We start from the raw sequence: 20,731 nt of genomic DNA on the forward strand, positions 1-20,731 counted from the left end.
AGATCTGTATGAGGTAAATTCATAGTATACATCATATTACGTAGTATCAAACTGATGTAAGTTATATGTATAGGGTCTTTTAAGGGGAAATTACAATGCTTTTCTGAAAGTATGACCAACTGAAGGTCATAGTTTACCCTCCTTTTTATTTACCACTACATCACTCATTATAATCTGTTTTTATTGTCTGTTTTATTTTAATCTTAATTATGCTGCTGAAAACACCCCAAATTCCACATGGGAGTTAATAAAGTTTCCATTTATAGTTTTCATATTGGAGTGAGGAGGGTAGGGAGAGGTTCTTCATATCTCCTCATCACACTATTGTTTACAGCAGATCGCATTGTGGAAATAAAGCAATTCAGACCAAGTTGTACCTCTTTAAATAAATTCATTTATTTCTGCAGGTTGCTATCCATAGTCAACACAGACAAAAGCAATACTTTACTACCGGAAAATTTGAAATCATCATAATCATCTCTTGTGAGCATCACAATAAACAGTATATTGAACTATGTACAATGGAAGACGACGACACATTCGAAAACTGAGTCGATCCGAGACCGATCTGCAAAAAATAAGAATCTGTCCATGTACAGAGAAATGGGGGGAAAGCGCTGTCACACATGTCGAGACCGGAGTCTCCGGCGACAAAAACAAAACAGAAGTTGGCAGAAAGAGAAATATACAAAGAGCAAAATAGCTTCCTCTCTTCATGAAAACGAAACAAAAAAATGTACAAACAATATCACCGATGCAATGTTACATTTGGTTCCACGGTTGTAAACTAGATCGTATTCATGTCACTATTGCATATGCCATTAGGTAAAGTGTGTCGACAAGGCAAAGAGATCGCTATAATAAAATAGACAGAGTAATTTTTTTTCATATAGTCACAGAGACTGTGAGGGAGAAAAGCATACAATACACTGTACAACCCCAAAGCAAAAACCCCATCCCCTTTTTAAAAATCGGTAGCCAAAGTCTTTACACAGGAAAATCATTGCAACATAGGTCAAATCTAAGTACTCTATGTATTTTCCATACATTTTTCTTTTTGTTAAACTCTTTGTATGTACACAATATACACATTCAGGACTCTGAAGATAAATAGATACCGCAAGTGTGGTACAGCTCCAATATTATAACTCTGTCATAACCACCTCCCACATTATATTTCTGTGGCGTTCACACCGAGTGCTCAGCAATACATTCAGACATGGTTAGTGTTTTACAATCTACACTAAAAGGGGGTGGGAGCCAGCTGGAGTCGGCGCAGGACAAAGTAGAACCACCCGTTAAGTCGCCGTTAGCTTCAAACAGCATGTCTATAGAGGCTTTCAGGTGACATAACACACCCTCTGGCGGCCATATTGGAGGTCTTGGGCAACAGTTGTGAACAGGTTGCGTTTCAAAGTGTGTGACAGAATTGAACAGACATGTTTAATTTCTGTGCTGTTGCATTTAGTGTTTTTCTTGTTAGCTAGCTAACCGTAGTATCGGGCTTGCTAACTATTACTCTCCTGTTGTTAAATTGTTTGATTTGCGCACTAGCTAACGTATCTAGTAGAAGTTAGCGTTAGCAGTGGCTAGCAGTTGTATGTTACCATTAACATTGGTTTCTATATAACTAGCCTGTTGGCTAGTTAGCTAGCTAACATTTTGTTCAGGTTAACTGTTCTCAAGCTACAACTCAGAGTGTTCTGGAGACTAGGGCTAAAGACAAGACAGTTTACTGTGTCACAGTAACCTACATTTGGAAACAAATCCACCTTATCACACTATTCACTTTTACTTGAAACGTTATTGAATTGATTGACAGCCACACCACAACAGCCTTTTTCAGGTGTCTCTCTTTTTCTAGCCAGGTTGTTATATATTTGTGCATTATTTATGCACAGCAAATTTTTCAATGGACACATGGCTGCAAGGAGATTTGTGATGCAACTGCAAAGCCTCTATTCCCCAGCGCTTGTTCAGCACTACTGACACTGGCGGCCATGTTCCACTTCACTTCGTCATTTTTTTCAAACGTCAACCGACTCGACTGTGCCCCGACCTCAACATCGCCGGCTCCACCCCGCCAACAAGACTAAGTCGTACCGTCCAATGATATCACAGCGATGCCGGCCCGTCGGCGAGTGCGACGACGGGCCGGTAGGTTTGAAGGTAGGAGTGTCTGAGGTTTTTAGGCTCGAGTGACTGAGGAACGGTGGGAGGTGCAGTGCATTCAGATGCCTGGTGTTGTGGGGTCTGAGCCGAGTTATAAAGACATGCAATAACTCTTAAAGACAATTAGAAATATATTTCTGTAAGTCCAGCGCTTCAATTGGACAAAAAAATAAACTAGGTTAGAATAAATAAGAAATCAGTAATTAAGAAAATACTTTATACGATAAATCAGATCTCGAGCAGCCCCACTGTACAACTCTGAAATAATATCAATATATTTTCATGGTAAACTAGGCTTTTTAGACTTTCCACAAGAGAATAACAATATAGAGATGTAGGTCCAAACAGACATAATAGAATATTTATCTCATATTTCATAGAAAACATAAGGACAGTATAGACATTAAGGCATTGGGTTGGTCTTATCAGACATTCATCTTCCAAAAATAAATAAAATATCTAATCTAAATATAGTTATATACTCAGTGAACCTCAGGTTGGGTGTCCTCGCTCCCTGTGAGGTAGGGCCATTTCTGTGGTTGGTTTCATTGCTAAACTAATGCGTTTATTGACATACCGCTTGGTCGTACATCGCCTCAAACATACACACACTCACACACACACACACACACACACACACGGGCAGTCATAAATCCATCCCCCAAGTGAATAAATAGTATCTGGGTACCATTAGGGGTTTTGTTGTTGTCTGACTAGCCTTTGCTTCTGTGCTTTGCGCGAAAATATGGGTCACAGGAGAAAATGGCCTCTGAAAGCGCAGGGAACAGCGCCCATACACAACATACACACCCACCCACCTCCCCCCCACACACACACACTCGCAGACACACCTGTCCTGCCTTCAGCAAACTCATGACATGCATAGTTGGTGACCTGCTTGTGTATGTATGTGTGTGTGTGTGTGTGTGTGTGTGTGTGTGTGTGTTGCTGAGGGTCCAGACAGTCCGGTGGAAGGGTAAAGTTGATTTTTTTCGTTTTCCAGCAGCAGGTTGGTGAAGACGCCAAGTCACTGACAGAAGATTCCCTCAGTCTGGAAGAGACAGAACAGAAGAGAAAGAGGGAGTTAATTGAAAGAATATTGCCAAGAAACTATCCACAATTTGTTTAAGTGTAAAATGACAAATATCCAATTTGTAGTCTAATCAACCTTTTTTTCTCCAAATAACACAATGCCAACAGTGTAGGCCATTCAGACAGCAGGCAGAAGAAGTTTGGGAGGATGGAGCCTCATGCAGTGTGAATTCATTAAGAGACTCCAGCCTGAGATTAGCCTATTTATTTGTGCCACAATAACAAGCAGATACTGCAAAAATAAACAGATTGAACAGCAGGAACAGCCAGTGCTGCACACACAAGTTAAACAGTGTGGATTTGGTTTACGCACGCACACACACACACACACACACACACACACACCACTTTCTCTTCCTCTATTCCTGCTCCTGTATCTCATAGATAGACGCGGGTCACAAAACTATCAGCGTGGAGGGAACATTGGTCTTGAATGCTCCCATGATGCATTTCTTTCTTTTTTTATTGTCAATTTTTGCACAATATTTGCTTTCCTTTGCAACGATTAAGAACTACAGGATCAAATTTAGACTCTTTGAGACGGAGGTAGCGCAATCGACGCCTATCATGTGTGTGTGTGTGTGTGTGTGTGTGTGTGTGTGTGTGGTGTTCCCTGACCACCGCAGCGTCTTTCCAGTGGCGGGACGGCTGGCCTCCGGAGCTCGCCGCACTCCAGCTGGGCTAATCCCCCCCTCCCTCTAATCCTATTGCCGTAACGTTCGGCCGCTGTTGGGGGCGTGTGTGTGTGTGTGTGGGGTGTGTGTGTGTGTGTGTGTGTGGGGGGGGTTAATATAGAAAAGTCAGGTTCAGATCGACACACCAGTATCTTTTTGGCGAAGCAGCGCTGGGGGTGGCGGTAGTGGTGGAGGTGTGGGGGGGGGGGGGGTCGTAATTACATAATCTGGCGTGTGGAGCGATGGGGGGTTGGGGGGGAGGGGGGGTCTCCTACCGTGCTGCCGTTGTTGCTATGGACACACGTTGAACAGAGCAGCACCAGCTGGTGGTAGTAGTAGCAACTGTATTATACTTGGAGAGAATGACAGAGAGACAGAGGGCTTTTGGTGCTGCTTGACATTATTATAGATACTTATGATTATGTACTATAATAGTACAGTCAAATACCCCCAAATAGACCCATATTAGGCTACAGACCCTCATTTGACTTAGGCCCAAGGACCCATAAGGGAAGATTTTTTTTGTTAGGGTTAGGGTAATATTGAAGTATATAACTGCCTACATTGTACATGGGGAGATGAAAACTATGATTATAATGGTCATTCTTATACATTCTCCAATTGGGATCATTTTGAGTAAAATTGAGTATGGTGGAATTGCAGAAAGATGGAAGGATTTACTTGAGGGGGGGGGCTGGGTGCGTCCCCAGCTGTGGGTCAACTGGACTCTCCCAGGAAAGGCTTGACGTCCAGCGGTGAAGGGCTTAAGGGTGGTAGGGGGGAGGAGGGGGAGGGGTGGGCAAGCTGGTCAGGGCAACCCACTAATCTAACTGGGAACTGGCTTTTCCCTGCTCTCTCAACCCATCCAGACTGGCAGAACAATATCCCCGCTGTTGTCATGTGAAAACCGCGGAACTTCCATGTTTCGACTTGAGACTGAAGGATTTTCACGGTCGTCTACGGGGGTTTTGGGGGGGGGGGGGGAACTCATACGACTCTCCGGCTGGCGAAAAAACCCTTTAAAAAGCCTTCGGATAACCTCAAAAATGCGCGGCGGTCAAGCTAAAGACAAGGCTGGTTCTCTTCGTTCCTGAAAAGCGGACAATTTTTTGCAGGCACGAGGATTTCACTATGAAGAGTTTGAGTTTAGCACAAAATCACTACCTCATGGTTTATCATTCAATCCCTCTACAATATCACACATTCATATATTTTGATGGTTTTAACTCTTATATTTCCACTTAATACATTCCAGTATTGCAATTGTTAGTTGCATTATGTTTAACAGCTCCCATTTGCTCTATTGTATATTCTATTTTCTGTTGCTGTATCCAATTACTGTTCGCTGCTGCAATGCAGCACACGGGGACCACTTCCATCTAATCTTATCATAACCACAGACTTAAGTTACCTATTATGATTTTAAAAAGTCTGCTATCAACACCTGTAAGAGTAGGTGTTTTTTCCAAATGGCGGATATGTCATTTTAGAACAAAATCCCAATCTTAAAATTAGCTTTGTGATAGCTTTTAGCTCCATATTCACTGACTAAATTTCTGAGGACAAAGTGGAGAAATGACTGGGAAGATATTACTATTTGGTCAGTGTGATAAAGTACATAGGTCACCAAATTATCACTTTAGAGGGAACATTGGTCCTGACTGCTTCCCTGATTTCTGCCGATTTTAGCTTGATCTTCCCTCTCCGTCATAACGATCAAAACTATACCATCAAATTTGCACTCACTTTGGGCTAATGCAAATGCCCACACCTTGCCACATCCAGCTGGCGCTCGCAGAGTGGCCGCTGGCCCTCGCTGCTCTGCCCCCCCTCGGCCGTCTAATCCCGCCTGCAGAGGCTGTAATCTCATCTGGAGCCGCGGCTGGCTAAATGTGGGGAACGCTGGCCACGCAGTTATCTAGCAGCTAGCGCTTCTGTCTGGAACATCCCGGCCTACTTTAAGCCCCCTCTCCCTCCCCTCCTCCTCCCCTCCCCGTGCCATGACATACACACACACACACACACACACACACACAGAGAGAGCGTCTGCCTGGAAACTCTGACACAAGAGCTCGCGGTGTTACGTGTGCATGTTTGTTCTCTATAGATCAAGTAACATTGGCATTTCTGGATTCCTGCGCTGTCTGTTGGTGTTGTATTGTGAGGTTTTGCGAGACGTCGGCTTCAGTTCGGTTTGTGTCATCTGTTGTATCTGATGATGTGGATGTGAATGAATTATTGAACAGCCTGCGTGCGTATGTGTGTGCAGGGATGCAGAAAACACTGGTGCGGGGCATTGGGCTGATGCCTGGCCACAACAGGGTGTCATATTGGGGAATTTCACAAATACATGAATCACTTGTGACGTGTCAGAAATCAAAGGAAAGCCAATTGAAACTAATGGTCTCTACCTGTATCATTCAGTGAAAGGCATGGATCAGGTTGGGCAAAACTCAAAGTTTAGCACTCGGAAACAGCATTGACAGTGAAAAAGCGGTATCAACGCAGCCTCTATGTGCGTGTGTCTGTGTGCGTGTGTGTGTGTGTGTGTGTGTGTGTGTGTGTGTGTGTGTGTGTGTGTGAGGGAGCGGCAGAGCAGCAAAGGAAAAAAAAAGGGAGGGTTTTGAAGTGAGGAAAAGCACAAAAACAGGAAAGGAGGCAGGGGAGGAGGGAACCGAGGAGAAAAGAGGAGCGAGCCGGGGTGGAAGACGAGAATGTGTGTGTGTGTGGGGGTGTGTGTGTGTGTGTGTGTGTGTGTGTGTGTCGGGGGGGGTGAAAACCGGCCTCTTCTCCAATTCCCTCTCCCTCTCTGTCAACACACACCTTGTTGTGACAGCCGCCCCTACTGAGCATGCTCCAAGGCTCGTGCTCAGAGCGAGTTAGGGATGCATGGCTGTGCAACTAGACCTCTCTCGCCCCCCCCCTTTCTCTCTCTCTCTCTCTACATCATAAACAACACACGTCACCGGAAACGTATAGATAGCATAGGCCGGAGGTCTCTGGGTGCACTTGGACCAATGACACGTCATCTCCGCGATGACATCACACGATACTGACAGTATGACGGTTGAAGTGGGATTTGAGATGATGGACACGCATGCCTCTAATCTCGCCGATGAATTACACACACACACACACACACACACACATATACACACACGCACAATACTGATGGTCGTGCTCTCTGCAGCCTGTGGGTGCAGCAGATGGTGGGCTGTCATTAGCGGAGAGAGGAGGGGAGTAGGTAGGAGTGTGTGTGTGTGTGTGTGTGTGTGTGTGTGTGTGTGTGTGTGTAGGAAAGCAAAAGAAGCCTGTGAAGATAGACTGGTACGTATATGTTTATGTGTGAGTGTATGGGCAGAGCAAGGGGTGTAATGAGAGTGTTTGCATGTGTGTGAAGATAGGGCCAAGTGGCAGGTGCTTTAACCCCCACCCCCCTACCCTCCACAGACACACACACACACACACACACTCTCACACTCGCCCACCGGAGAGTGGCCATCTGCCACTAGCACTCAGGAGGGCCTCTGGGTGTCACAGCAGGGCTCCCCGGCCTCTTAAGGAGGGTCTTGGAGCCCCTTTTACCCCTTATTCCCACTCTACATCTCTCTGACACCCCCCCCACACACACACACACACACACACACACACACACACACACACACACACCACCAAATACACTAGAACAGGGTCCAATTTCCTCCTACACCCTCCCTGTCCAGTAGACAGGGAGGAAAGACGGAGCATCCAGCCGAGAGAAAGACATATAATTACATTTTGATTTCTTTTAGTTGATATGTCTGCTTTTGGTAATGCTTTGGCTATGTAAGAATTATGGGCTCGACCACTATGGGTTTTTGAGAGCCCATACTAATATTTTTTGGACTGAAGTTGCCAAAAAATTCGATGCATTCAGTGTTTCCCACAGAATTGTATTCTTGTCAGGGTGGAAAAGCCTCTGAAACAGCATTTAGACCATCATGGGACACTAAAACTCTCCACTAAAATCCACTTAAATATGATAAATATGTAATCAAACAAACTGCATCATATCCATCATATCAGAGGTGAGCAACACTGACTGGACCACATTCAACTCCCAGTAAAACGGCAGTATCGGCCGATATATCGGTCTAACCTTAGATCTTACTGTGCCAATCAGGCTTCTTGAATTGTCCTGACAGAGAGAGAGGGAGCGGGAGCGTGTCGCCGCTGTCAGATAAAGGTATTAGTCAGGGGAGGAGGTGGGAACGGAGACTGGCTGACTTGGCTAATCTGGGTCCTGGTACAGAACATCCACCTGGCTGAGCCACGGCTCGCCGGAGACCACGGACAGCAGAGGTAAACACCGCCTCGCCGTCACATGGGCTGGCCCGCTGGCAGAGAGGGAGGTAAACAAACACTTGACCCTTATACCGGGCATACCCCTTCTAAGCTGACTCTAGGTAGGACAACAAAAAGGAGGAGGCCATTGAGGAGGTTTTCACGTGCTTTTGGGGGAAGGGGACGCTGAATTCCTAGGGGAGGGGTTGGCTCTGGGACGGGGCATCCGGGTCGATGTGTTTAGCCGTACTTTGATCCCATAGCTTCCTCCAGAGCGCTGGGATTCAACCGTCATCGTGACCCAAAACTCGTATTTCACAGAGAGGAGGAACTAATCAGAGCGATCAGCTGCCGTAGTGTTCGGTTTGGAATGAAAACCTGCAGACTTTTGGGTCACGGTGGCACGTGGTGGAGTCCCGCCGCTCCAGAGGCCCAGCGTAGCGTCCCTGATAAACACCGTATCAGGGCCAAAAAACACCGTGGCGCACTTTGACCTCCTTCACCCCGCCTCGCCGCGCAGCAGCGGGACAGAGTGTTCAGTAAACAAGCGATCGGCTCCGCTGGCCCGGGCTCTGGCTTTGGCCCTCCCAGAATGCACCTTGGTTCAGGGGGGGCCCTCACCAATGAGTTTGTTTGTTGCTTTAAAAAGCCCTGCTCCAGCTCCAGCCCTCCTCCCTCCTCCTCCCTCTTTCTGCTGTGAGCGTACGAGGCTGCGCTCCATCTCTCTCTCTCTCTCTGCTTGTCTTACTTCTGCTAAGTGAACAGCCTAATGAGGCAGAAGGGCAGCGGCGTGCACGTGCCATCCTGCCCATTATGCACGCATTCACTCGCTCTCCCGCAAACAGCCAGGCGAAGGCGGCGCTGGAAAAACAAAAACAGGCCACTCTTTCTCTCCACGTCTCTGCCAAGTGTTCACGAACGCAGGCTGCGCCACTGGAAAAAAAAAAAAAAACGCTCCCAGAGAGAAAAAAAAAAAACACCCCTGACTGTTCTGTACGCGTACGTGCCAGAGTCCACATGTATGTGCTTGACTGTTTTCCTTCTTCCCCATCCCTCTCTCTCTCTCTCTCTCTTTCCCTCTCTCTCTCTCTAGTCAAGTCTCAAGTCATTCAGAAAGCTGTATTAGCACTATCCCTACACTGCCAAAGCATAAGTGCAAACCATACTACCAATACAGCGCATCACAGATTAAAAAACAAACATGCAAGCATATACTGTCAATAGTAATTTGACTGTAAATTGTAATGCAAACCAGAGATGTAGCAGAGGGTAAACCAAGCTAAACTCTTTTTATTTGCATAGTTTACACACCTTTTTAGTTTGACTTAAATCTTGATGTAAATTCATAATATACACCACAGTAAGAGGTGTCAAATGAATGTAAGTTATATGAAGATTGGGTATATTCAGTACAAAACAAGCAAAAATCGCTTCTTCTCTGAAAATATATTTGATTTTTCCTTACATTGTTGGTTGCTTGATGATCATTGACTGGCAGTTATAGTTTACACACCTTTTTATTTACCACTACATCACTGCCTGTGCAAACATAAAGGAATGGTAACTTACATCCAGGCTAAATCTCTCTCTCTCTCTCTGTCTCTCTCTCTCTCTCTCTCTCTCTCACACACAGGGGCGTTGTAGAGAAATGAAGGCCTCCCTTTATTTTCTATTCAAATGGCCCTAGGCCGGGACAAAAACAGGCACCTCTCACAGCAACTTTTGAAACGCGCTCAGCCAGGAATGTGGACTGTGACATCTAGTTACCTGATGGCCGCATAACAACGCGCCCACTTTGTTTTTTTCCCCTTGCTGCCTACAAGGACACACACACACATCTACTTGTGTCGGGCCTCACATGTCAGCGTGCAACCCCCCCTCCTCCATGCGCTCACAAACACATGTGGGGTCACTGTGACCAATAACAGCGTGGGGACAGAGGGGTCAAAACTGGCTTTATTGTCAACACTCGTCCCTCCGCTCCGTGTTTACAGCGTCTGCCGTCTGAGACCACCGGCGTTTGTTTGTCGGTTGGGATATTCTGGGACGCAATATTGATCGTGGGACGGTGGGAATAAAGGGGTATAGAGGTCACATTGATGTGCAATACAACCTAATGCTTACCCAACTGAGGAACAACAGCCGGAAGCGCCCGGGGCTCAGTGTGACATTACAACTGACAGGCAGGAGCCTACAGCAGAACTACCACATCTGAGGCATTCCTTTAGCACTACCACGTGCAATGCACTATACTACTAATACTAAGCCCTAGTAAACCAGTGTTATGGACATGTTGATAATCCTTTCATTTAATGTCAACTTTATTCTGTTTCCATAGAATTCATTATTAATGTACACTTTAATCTGACAGTTTAGAATTAATCTATACTCTCTCGTCATCATTAATCTTGTAGAAACACCAGTGGGACTCTGGAGAACTAAATAAAATCAATGCAATTTCGTAGGCCATTTATACTAAGCCTTTTATTTGATCTCGGTGTTGAAATCAACAGTGTGCTCAGTGGCAGCGAGGCAGCGTCCTGCTCTGTCATGGTGCTTGTTTACTTCAGAGCTCTAAACCTGGTCACGTTTCACAGGAGCTCGCGGTGCCTTCAGGTGCCGTCGGAAATACCGTCATTACCGACTGTGAACCACCCGACAAAGCGGTTAAGAAAGAATCTTCTTTGATACACAAGCTGCTGAAATGTGACCCTTAGGGGGCGGTGAGTGTCAACAACTTATTTAAGGTTTAAGTATAGAACAACTTTGGCAAATAAAATGACACATTTTAATTACATGTATTCAATTACATGCCTGGTGCACATTTTCTCCTCTTCGTTCTGCCGCTGCAACACACAGTAGCACTGTGCCACTTGATTTCTAAAATAAAACGACGGCCACCAAAACACTACTCTTGTTACCGAGTCCATAACAAGTCAGAAGTAGGAGCTTACGAGGAGCTCTTGAAGGCAGCATCAGCACCACCTACGTATGTGCTTTGAAATCCACAGAGCCAGTTTGAATTTGAATTGAGGGGAAAGACAAGTTTGCCTTCATCCGTGTTTTTTTCCTCTTTGACTACAGAGAAAAAAACACTTCCATTTGACTGCTGACTGTAGGCTATAGCTCTCTTATCTTTTAGCCTGTTCATACAGTAAAGCCAACCTGCTCTGGTTATTTGTTATTACTGTGAAAGCAGCTCCCTTTCTCTTTGCTGAATTGTTTTGCAGGGGACATTGCAGCAAATTACATGTTACGCAGTCTGTCTTCAACGTAGCCATATCAGGTTTACCATCAAATTATGCTATTTTAAGTATCCAAATTCACAGGAAAATATCTTTTCACATTATTATACCTTTAAACAAAATCAATTAATGGTATATTATATTGACCAGTGATGTAGTGAGTGATAAAAAGCAGGGTAAACTTGATGATCATCATGAGGTAAACAACCACTAACATGAACCAAAATCAATTATATTTTCAGAAAAGCATTAATTTATGCATTTTTCCCTTTAAAATACCCTATCTACATCAGTTAGATACTACTTACTATGATGTATATGATGAATTTACATGGTAAAGATTCAGGTCTGCTGAAAAAAAAAGGTGAGTAAAGGCTATTCTACAAAGAGAGAGGTGAGTTTAGTTTGTCCTTCACTACAACCTCATTTAGCACATAAAATAAAGGGTTAGGGTTAGGGTTGTGTTGTACATCTTCCAGTAACACCTCTGACATCACATTCACTCACCTTTTGCAGTAGTCGCAGCCTCCTTGAAACCCAAACAGACGTACGGTGTGGTGTGTAATCCATTGATACCCCCTTTGCAGCTGCTGGTGGGTTTGAAGCCAACCAGGTCCTCGCACTTCTCCACGTCCCTGTCGTCCAGCAGGTTCAAGGCGATGTAGTTCAGTCCGTTCTGGTAGCCGGCCGACGTCTGCCGGTTCACCGGGCTCCCGTACTCCTCGTCGGAGCCCTCGCTGCTCCGGGACGAGATGTTCTCCACCGAGCTGTGCCTCTTCACCGTGTCGCTGCGGGCGAACGAGGGGAAGACGGGCGTCACGGTGGCGGTGGAGGAGAAGGTCTCGGAGCTGTGGCGCCGGCGTCCCTGCGGGTTTGCCCGGATCACCTTGGCTGAGCAGTCGGGGTCCACCGTGGAAGAGGAGGTGGCCCCGAGCAGGAACACCCCGATGCCCCCTGGGACCCCCTGGTCCTCCAAAGAGAGCCTCCTCTCCCTGCTGCTCTGGCTGCTGGAGAATCATGTGTAAGACATACGATTAAAACATGTTAAATGGATACATGCATACTGACATACATACACTGAATGTACAAAATATTAAGAACATCTTCCTGATATTGAGTTGCAGCCCCTTTTGCACAATCCACATCTCAGTTGTCTTTTTAAATCTATACCAATTTGTGATTGGTATAGATTTAATAAGGGAAATCAATAAAGGATAATGACTTTAACCTGGATTCACCTAATCTATGTACTTCATGAAAAGAGGAAATTTCCTAATATTTTGTACATTCATTGTAGTTACAACTACTATTTCCTTGCATTACTTTGAAAATCAAACAACACTAGTTTGTAAAGAAAGTAGGTTTAGGAAAAGTCATTGGGCGACATTTTGAAAACTGAGATATAATTCTAAAAATCAAAACCTGGCCTTTCTAGTGTCAACTGAATCAATATATTTTGTCTTTGCCTGTTATTATACAGCCAAAGTATTCTCCTGGTCTCTTTAATAAAATGCTGAAACCACTGCAGTCCACATACCTTGCTGTGGTCAGAGGAACGAGCTGTGGAGGTGAGCTGGCCATCCCAAACGTCATCTCAGTGTAGTCATTTTTCACCTCATCAGCGAGGCCCTGAGCCCCCCTCTCACCACCCAGATGGTACACTCCATCCTCTGAGCAGGGGCACATGGATAAGTCCGGAAGAGTATCCAAGCGTTCGGCGGGGGTGTCGGCCTCCTTGGGCAAGTGCGAGCCCAGATCCAGGTTCATGTAGTCGGAGAGCGGGGATCTCCTCCGTCCCCCGCTGCTGGAACCCAGAGATGAAGACCGGCTTTCTGTGGACACGGTGGAGGGCGGGGAGAATTTGCTGCCGCTAAAGTCAATGTTGATGTACTCCCCGGGGCTCCGGGGCTCTCCGGGCAGCGGGTGCTCGTTCATACTGGGCAGGGTCCTCAGGGTGTCCAGGGACAGCCTGTTGGGTCTGCCCAGCCTCCCACGGTACGACAGATTCTCCGCCCGGCTGTGTCTGACCGGGGAGGGTGCTGAGGCCTGAGCCGCACTGGGCTGCATCACTGAGTAGTAGTCTGACTCCCCCCCTCTCGGCCTCTGGCTCTGAGGGCTCATCAGGACATACTGGTTGTTGTTATCTTCGTTCTTGGAGGTCTGCAGTTTGGTTGGGTGCGGTAGAGAGCTGGCCTGGTAAGCTGGCCGAACTGATGCCGGCTCACCAGCCAGCGGGCCCAGGTAGTAGTCAGGTGGGGTCTGGAGTGGCTGTGGGTTGCCAGGTGACATGTTCATGTATTCCCCGTTAGCCAGCCGGCTGTCCGGGCTCTCCATGGAGGATTTGGAGCCACACCACATCCTCATGTAGCCGCTGTCCTCCAGAGAGCCACTGCAGGGGGAGTTGGTCTTGGCCTGGGGGTGCACCCTGGGGTTCACGATCTGCTTGGGAGCCGAGACACACATGGGGCTCATGGGCACGTAGTTGTCGACCTTGCCGGACTGCTGCGCCACGCCCGGCGTCATGGGCATGTAGCCGTCATCGCCCAGGTTGCTACAGGAGCTCCTGGACGAGCCGATTTCGATGTCCCCGTAATCCTCGGGGTAAGACACTTTGGGGGAGGCGGAGTGAGAGCTGTGTCCATGGGCCATCCTCATGAGCGTGTACTCGTCCAGGGAGGCCGAGGACAGCGGCGCCACCACCCTCTGCTGACGCGGCGTGGTGAGGGAGTAGGTACGCTTCCTGTAAGCCTTGTCCAACGCCAGACCCTCCCCGCCGGCTCCGGGCCTGCTGCCGTTCGCCCCGTCCATCATCATGTAGCCGCAAGGGTCGCTGGCATCGCGGGAGGGGGGTGTGCTGGACAGGGAGTCGGGGGTGTCGCTCCGGGTCAGAGGGAGGAACCTGGGATCGCTGGGGCTGGAGCTGTACTCGTCGCACAGCATGAAGCCAGTGTCGCTGAGGGAGCCTGAGATGGAGGCGCTGCAGCTGAAGGGACGCCGGGCTTTGTCGGGGGTGAAGATGTTGCACCCGCCTCTGGGAGACATGCTGATGGGGCTGGAGGAGGCCGGAGGGGAGTTGGACACCGGCATGGACCTGCTGTGCTGCAGGTTGGAGGAGGACTCCAGCATTCTGCAGGTGCGCCCGCTGCTGAGGGTGTGGGACCTGCTGAGGTGGTTTCCAGAGTTTGGACTGGTGGGACTCCCGCTCACAGATATGGACATGGACACCGGCCGGGTCATGCTGCCGTCTCCCTCGCTGGCCGTTCTTATCCGGCAGGACGTGAACTTTCTTCCCGGGGACGTGGCTGCCATGCTGTCCGTTCTGGATCGTCGCACCAGCCCCGTCTGACTGGGGGGGAGGTTGTTGAGGTTGCGTCGTGTGGGCACAGAGATGGGGTTGGTGCTGGCGGACTGGCTTTTGCTGCGCGGTCTGAACTCAGACAGCTCCTTCATGGCTTTCATAGCCTCCAGGATGGTCTCATGGATGTTCTGTGCCACCACCGAGTCCTCTGCCTGCATCCAGAACTCCCCAGGCCCGGTGACCGCCGACCGGCCCACCTCAATGAAGAAAAAGCTGTCCGAGTGGCCACATCTCCGGATGTTCATGAGCTGTAAACTAACAGCAGCCACTTCTGAGTTCAGTTTGACAAAGCTGATGGTCCGGCTGGACAAACACAGCCTGTACACCCCCGTCAGGTTCTTGATCTGACCCAGTCCCTTGGATTTCAAGTTGACTTGCCATACCTCCTTATAGGCAGCTGTTGCAGGTGTAATGAGACCGTAGCTGGCCTCCTCAAAGCCCACAAGCGAGGACGTGGAAGCGGGGCTGTCGTACACCTTCCCCTCGGTTATAAGATCAGTCAAAACCCGGTACCAGCTCTCCTGGTCCTGCTCGTTCTCTGCAGCCACGGCGAAGTATTCGTCCTTGGTGTAAAGGGCGATGAGGTGCTTGTGTTTGGCGTCCGCCCGCTTGTTTACGCACAGACAGGAGTCCAAAGTTATGACCCGTTTCGCAGCGGACTTGTTTCTCCATTTCTTCTCGCTCTCATAATACTCCAGCCGGGCAGGGCAGCAGTCGGTCGGCTCTCTGAGCACGAAAAAGCGCCGGTGTCCGTGTTTCTGCTTCCTCAGGTATCCGCACTTCTTCACGCTGTTTGTCCCATTGGATAACAGGTGTCCTCCCGTCGCCGGAGGACTTGCCATTTCGCCCGACTACGCGTTTCACTTTTCAGATAAAACAAAGTCCTTTTTTATTATTATTCTATATCTTCTTCAGCAAAATAAACTTGAGAAGAAACCCGTTTTTTTCCTAATCCATAGCAGACGCCGATAGCTGTGTCCGCTGTCCGCCACGGTAGAAGCAGCAGTGCTGTCGGACCAGTCCAGGGACTGATCTGATCCTGGAGAAAAACAACATGTGACGCTGCTGCTCTAAAAACAGAATAAAACACACAGTCATAGGGGGCGGGGCGTGCTGCAGGGGCCGTGCCTGTCAATCATACAGATCCGGCGCAGCTCATTGGACGGGTGAAACGATTGACGGTAGGCAGGACCTCTCCCCTTCTAACAGCTCTCTCATGTGGAAATAGAAAATTGTCAAAGTCCATTGAATAACAGGGATTCCTGTATATTTTACAGTATGGTGAAAATGTCTAATGGGAAATAGCTGTAAGACTCGTTTACTGATCAGTTTCAATGTTGCAGAATGAAATAAATAAATTCCCTTTTTAAATGATAATAATAATAATAATGATCAATAAATCAATCGACAGGCCAGCTGATCTCATTTGGTCATTTGAAATATTGTGTTGCATAATGCGACCTATCATCATGGATTGATCCATTCATTTATCAGGCAGTAGCATTGTAAACATCCCTAGCCCCACTTGTTACATAAGGGGTGTTGTGGCCTATTTTTACACCAGTGGGTATTCCTCTCCATTTGAAACCCTGCGTTTCCTATTTCAATACCTCACCATTTGTATTCCCATATAATATTGTAGCAATGTCAACATTTGGTAATAATTATACTGCTTATCTGTCCTTATCTATATCTCTTGCAGCTCATGCTGTCCAAAATGCAAATGGTAAGGGGGGGGGGACCCTTGTTTTTATCTCTAACATGATAAACCTTTATGCTTAGGTTGCACTTAAAAGTACATGATGTTCGTGTTGAATGAAAAACAGCCATCTCACAGAGGAGGGTGACTAAAGCAAATGCGTCAGAGGCTCAGCTGCAAAGGCAAAGCTGCAGAAATGCTGCCATCCTCTGGCTGCTTGGACCCTCCTGCAACCCTGCAGCCTGACAGTCCTCACACTGAACACTTTGCACACATGACTTTTAGTAAAACGTTCAACTTTCAAACACAAACCACAGAAACCCCCGATGACAATAACAAGCCTTCGGAGCAGCCATATTAGGCTGCGGTGGGTCTGTCAGATGATAAATAGGAGGCTCGGAGACATCTGTTCTTCAGATCATCTCGGTAATTATGTCAGTAATACTCCCTCTGATCTCTCTGGTGATCAGTCATGTCAGTCCCAGGCAGACCAGGGGACCCCCCCCTCCCACACACACACACACACACACACACACCTCCCCTTCAACAACACTTGGATTGCTTTTCATAATCTTTCAAAGAGCTGATTACACGTCTCTCATTGAGGTGTCAGCGTCAATTAGATTGTATGGATTGTGTGTGTGTGGATGTGTGTGTGTGTGTGTGTGTGTGTGTGTGTGTGGGAGGGATGGGTGCCCTCACCCCTTCTTAATGAGCATAGTATCTACTGTTCATTGTTATCCCCCCCCCCCCCCCCCCCACACACACACACACACACAAACATATAGACACTGCAGATTAAGAGTAATCCCTGCCTGTCACTAATCAGTATTGTTGTGTGTTATTGTTGATGCCGGTGTGTTTCTGATCCCCGTGACATTTGGCCGTTGCCTATTTTTCTGTTTTGCACAAGTTAATTTATCAGGGTTAAGCTTGGCCGCAGCATGTGTTTTCAGCATTAGCAGCCGCCACCTCTAATCTGAGATATGAGCAATAACATAAACACCTCCATGAGGGTTTGGAGCCATACTATAGCCTACTGCATTTGACCACAGATATAAAGAGCCTGAGGCAAACATCAAGGAAACAAAGAGATTATTGCTGACATTTAACTGGAAAACACATAACTGGCAACAGCACTGAGGGAATATTGTTGAATATTGAATATTGTTTTGCGGTCACTTTGTTTTGCAACTTTTATTCTTCTGATATCAAAGTTCCTATATATCCGTATTTTTTTTTAAGTCAGTTATTTTACTTTTGCTTGAGTACATTTTGACAGCTTAGTAGTAGTAGTAGTAGTAGGAGGAGTAGTACTAGGAATAGTAGTAGGAGTAGGAGTAGTAGTAGTAGTAGTAGTAGTAGTAGTAGGAGTAGTAGTAAGAGTAGTAGTAGTAGTAGTAGTAGTAGTAGTAGTAGTAGTAGTAGTAGTAGTAGGAGTAGTAGTAAGAGTAGTAGTAGTAGTAGTAGTAGTAGTAGTAGTAGTAGGAGTAGTAGTAAGAGTAGTAGTAGTAGTAGTAGTAGTAGGAGGAGTAGTAGTAAGAGTAGTAGTAGTAGTAGTAGTAGGAGTAGTAGTAGTAGGAGTAGTAGTAAGAGTAGTAGTAGTAGTAGTAGTAGGAGTAGTAGTAGTAGGCGTAGTAGTAGGAGTAGTAGTAGTAGGAGTAGAGATAATTGCAGTAGTATTAGTAGTAATAGTGGTAGAATTAACTGAAGTATAGTAGCAGTAGTAATAATAGTGGTAATAGTAGTAATGTTCAGTATCTGGCAGCAGTCAGAGGATGTAGCACTATATAAATGAACAGAGAGAGAGTAAGTGTTAGTAGGTTGCGTTGTAATAAATCTCCTTCTTTTTACTTTCTCCTTCACTCGTCTCCATCTTTCTCGCACTCACACATACACACACACACACACACACACACACTGTGTGTGTCCACACAGAGGCCCAGTGTGCCTCACTGAGAGAATGTGAAGGGTATTCAGTAACTAACCCTGCCTGTTAGGCACATGGCGAGCGTCTCTTGGACCACGCTGGACCTAAAGCCAGCATATAGCGATATTAGTGTCACATTATGGTTGCACCACCCAGGATTCAATCTCACAACCTTTCTCGCCATAGGGTGGTCACAGATTTGTTGAGGTTTGTTGAGGTTTTTTGAAGTTTTTTGAAGTTTTTTTGATTTTTTGAAGTTTTAAACTTTGGCCAGCTGCTACTGATTCTCTAACAGGTTAACATGAGAAAATCACTCCGCTCTTATTTCCAAATGAAAGAGACAACAATGGCCTTTCCTGTTTGATACAATTGTAAAATAGAAACATATAATTAAAATGTCACTTAGAGTAAATTAAGATCTTTTTAAGTCTCAACAACTTTCATCATCAATAGCATGAATCAGTCAGAATCAGTTGGGACCCAGGTGCCATATATTAGTCATACCTACAGCATAGATGACCTTTCACTTACATAACCACATTATGCAGTATAGAAATCACCCAGGCGGTGATAATGAGATAATCACCTGGAGGCTTCACTGTGGGTTTGATCATATAGAGTTACAATGCAAAAACACTATCAACCTCATTTGAAGTTGATCTCAGTGTTGGCTGAAATCTGGTGCAAAAATGGAAGACAAAGTGTTTGGTTTGTGTTTGTTTTGACGAAGGTCAAGTCTATTACCTTATGACCTCTATTATCTTCCCCTTATGAAGGAAGGGATTTGGGGTCTCTTCTCAGGACCATCTGGAAACCAGCTTTCATTAAAATACCCTCCTGTTTCCTCCATCACCATTCTTTAGTGACCTGTGTGTGTGTCAAGTAAAGCAAGTAGAGCCTTTTAATATCTCTCCCAAGGGGAAATTTGTTTTGCATCCAGCAGTCAAACACACACACACCCAAACGTGACAAAAAGACAGAAAAGTCCTCTCATATATAGTTGAAATCCAAAATCATCTTGCGAGCACATTTTTGTCAGTCTTCACACTAGAAAATGTATTTTTTAAGATGAAGAGATGATCTATATTTAGAATTGAACTGGATATAAGTTGAATCACAGTTGGTCATAGAAAGTAGCAAAACGGAAATGTATTTATATGAAAATCAATCTATTACTGTAATAGTGACTCATTTTGATTACTGCATTAGCAGAAAATAGCATCTAAAAACACAGTCATCAAATGATGAAGGTACTTTAAAGCAGTCTGCCTGATTTGCTTGCTTTGATTTTGCTTGATAGAGTTTCATTCAATAATGAGATATCTACCATTTGAAAAAAGTGGCATCTACTCTTACAAAAACCAAAATACATTACATTTTGGAGGATCGTAGCCAACAAAGGACATATTGGTTGACAGAATAAAACAAGGTTGCAGACTGGATCCTCTAGACTTTAGGAAGATTGACTGGTGACTTTTGAAAATTAACTCTCCAGTGATTAATGAGGCCTTGGAAAGTGTGGGCAATCTGGCCTGTAAGGTCTGGGTTTGGGTTTGAAGTAGGGTTAGATTTGGGTTAGAGTACCATGTAATGGTAATGTAATTAATGTAGTCAGTGTATAGTCTTACTCTGGGTGCATATGTGTGCGTGTGTGTGTGTGTGTGTGTGTGTGTGTGTGTACATCAGGTTTTTACATGGATCCTTGGCATCATAAAAAGTCTGTGATTTCAATTTTGCACTCTCTTTTCATAGTGGATTGTGAATGCATGAGAGAAATGGATGAACACTCATAAAAACATTCACCCTCTTAGGTATTAAAAAAAAGTTGATTTTGTCCAAACAAACCTGGTTTCAAATGAAAATGTAAAATAAATAAATAAATAATTTCAGTTTATGACAATGTTTTATAACACCTGGTTTTCATCTAGGTTTTGCGTGATGTGTCTGATGGAGTGTTGATTGATTTATTCAGCCTACAGCGATGTCGGATTACCATGTAATCGCACTGCGATTGTGATAGCAAACGGTCCAGGAAAGTCAGATTCGTGCTGGGCTCCTTACTGGTGACCTTGACTGGCATCTCAGTAAGGCTTAGGGTTTGAACATTTCTAGGGATCAGTAGTTGGAGAAGAAAGTCTTTGAGGCTTAGGTTGCCAGATCCTCATACAACAAAGCTGCTTTTCACTGTTGTAAACAAATGCAGATCAGCAGCATGCTATAGGGTCATGCTTACAGGGT

The 20,731-nt window shown here is 46.0% G+C and overlaps 1 protein-coding gene across 2 annotated transcripts; it reads right to left on the reverse strand.

Annotated features, from left to right (window-relative positions):
- Nucleotides 1-455: 455 nt before the first annotated feature.
- LOC139932638 (insulin receptor substrate 2-like) lies at nt 456-15,778 on the reverse strand. 2 transcript variants are annotated; one of them, XM_071926467.2, is made up of 3 exons: nt 13,044-15,778; nt 12,014-12,510; nt 456-3,223 (listed from the first exon to the last, which is right to left on the reverse strand). In XM_071926467.2, exons 1-3 carry the CDS (start codon nt 15,704-15,706, stop codon nt 3,219-3,221), a joined length of 3,165 nt encoding a protein of 1,054 aa, XP_071782568.2. In that variant the 5' UTR covers nt 15,707-15,778; the 3' UTR covers nt 456-3,218. The 2 variants fall into 2 exon arrangements, with proteins under 2 accessions (XP_071782568.2, XP_071782557.2); XM_071926456.2 differs by having other exon boundaries at nt 12,014-12,513.
- Between the last annotated feature and the right edge of the window lie 4,953 nt (nt 15,779-20,731).

The sequence above is a fragment of the Centroberyx gerrardi genome, chromosome 21 (genome assembly GCF_048128805.1).
Source record: "Centroberyx gerrardi isolate f3 chromosome 21, fCenGer3.hap1.cur.20231027, whole genome shotgun sequence".
Lineage (NCBI taxonomy): Eukaryota > Metazoa > Chordata > Actinopteri > Beryciformes > Berycidae > Centroberyx > Centroberyx gerrardi.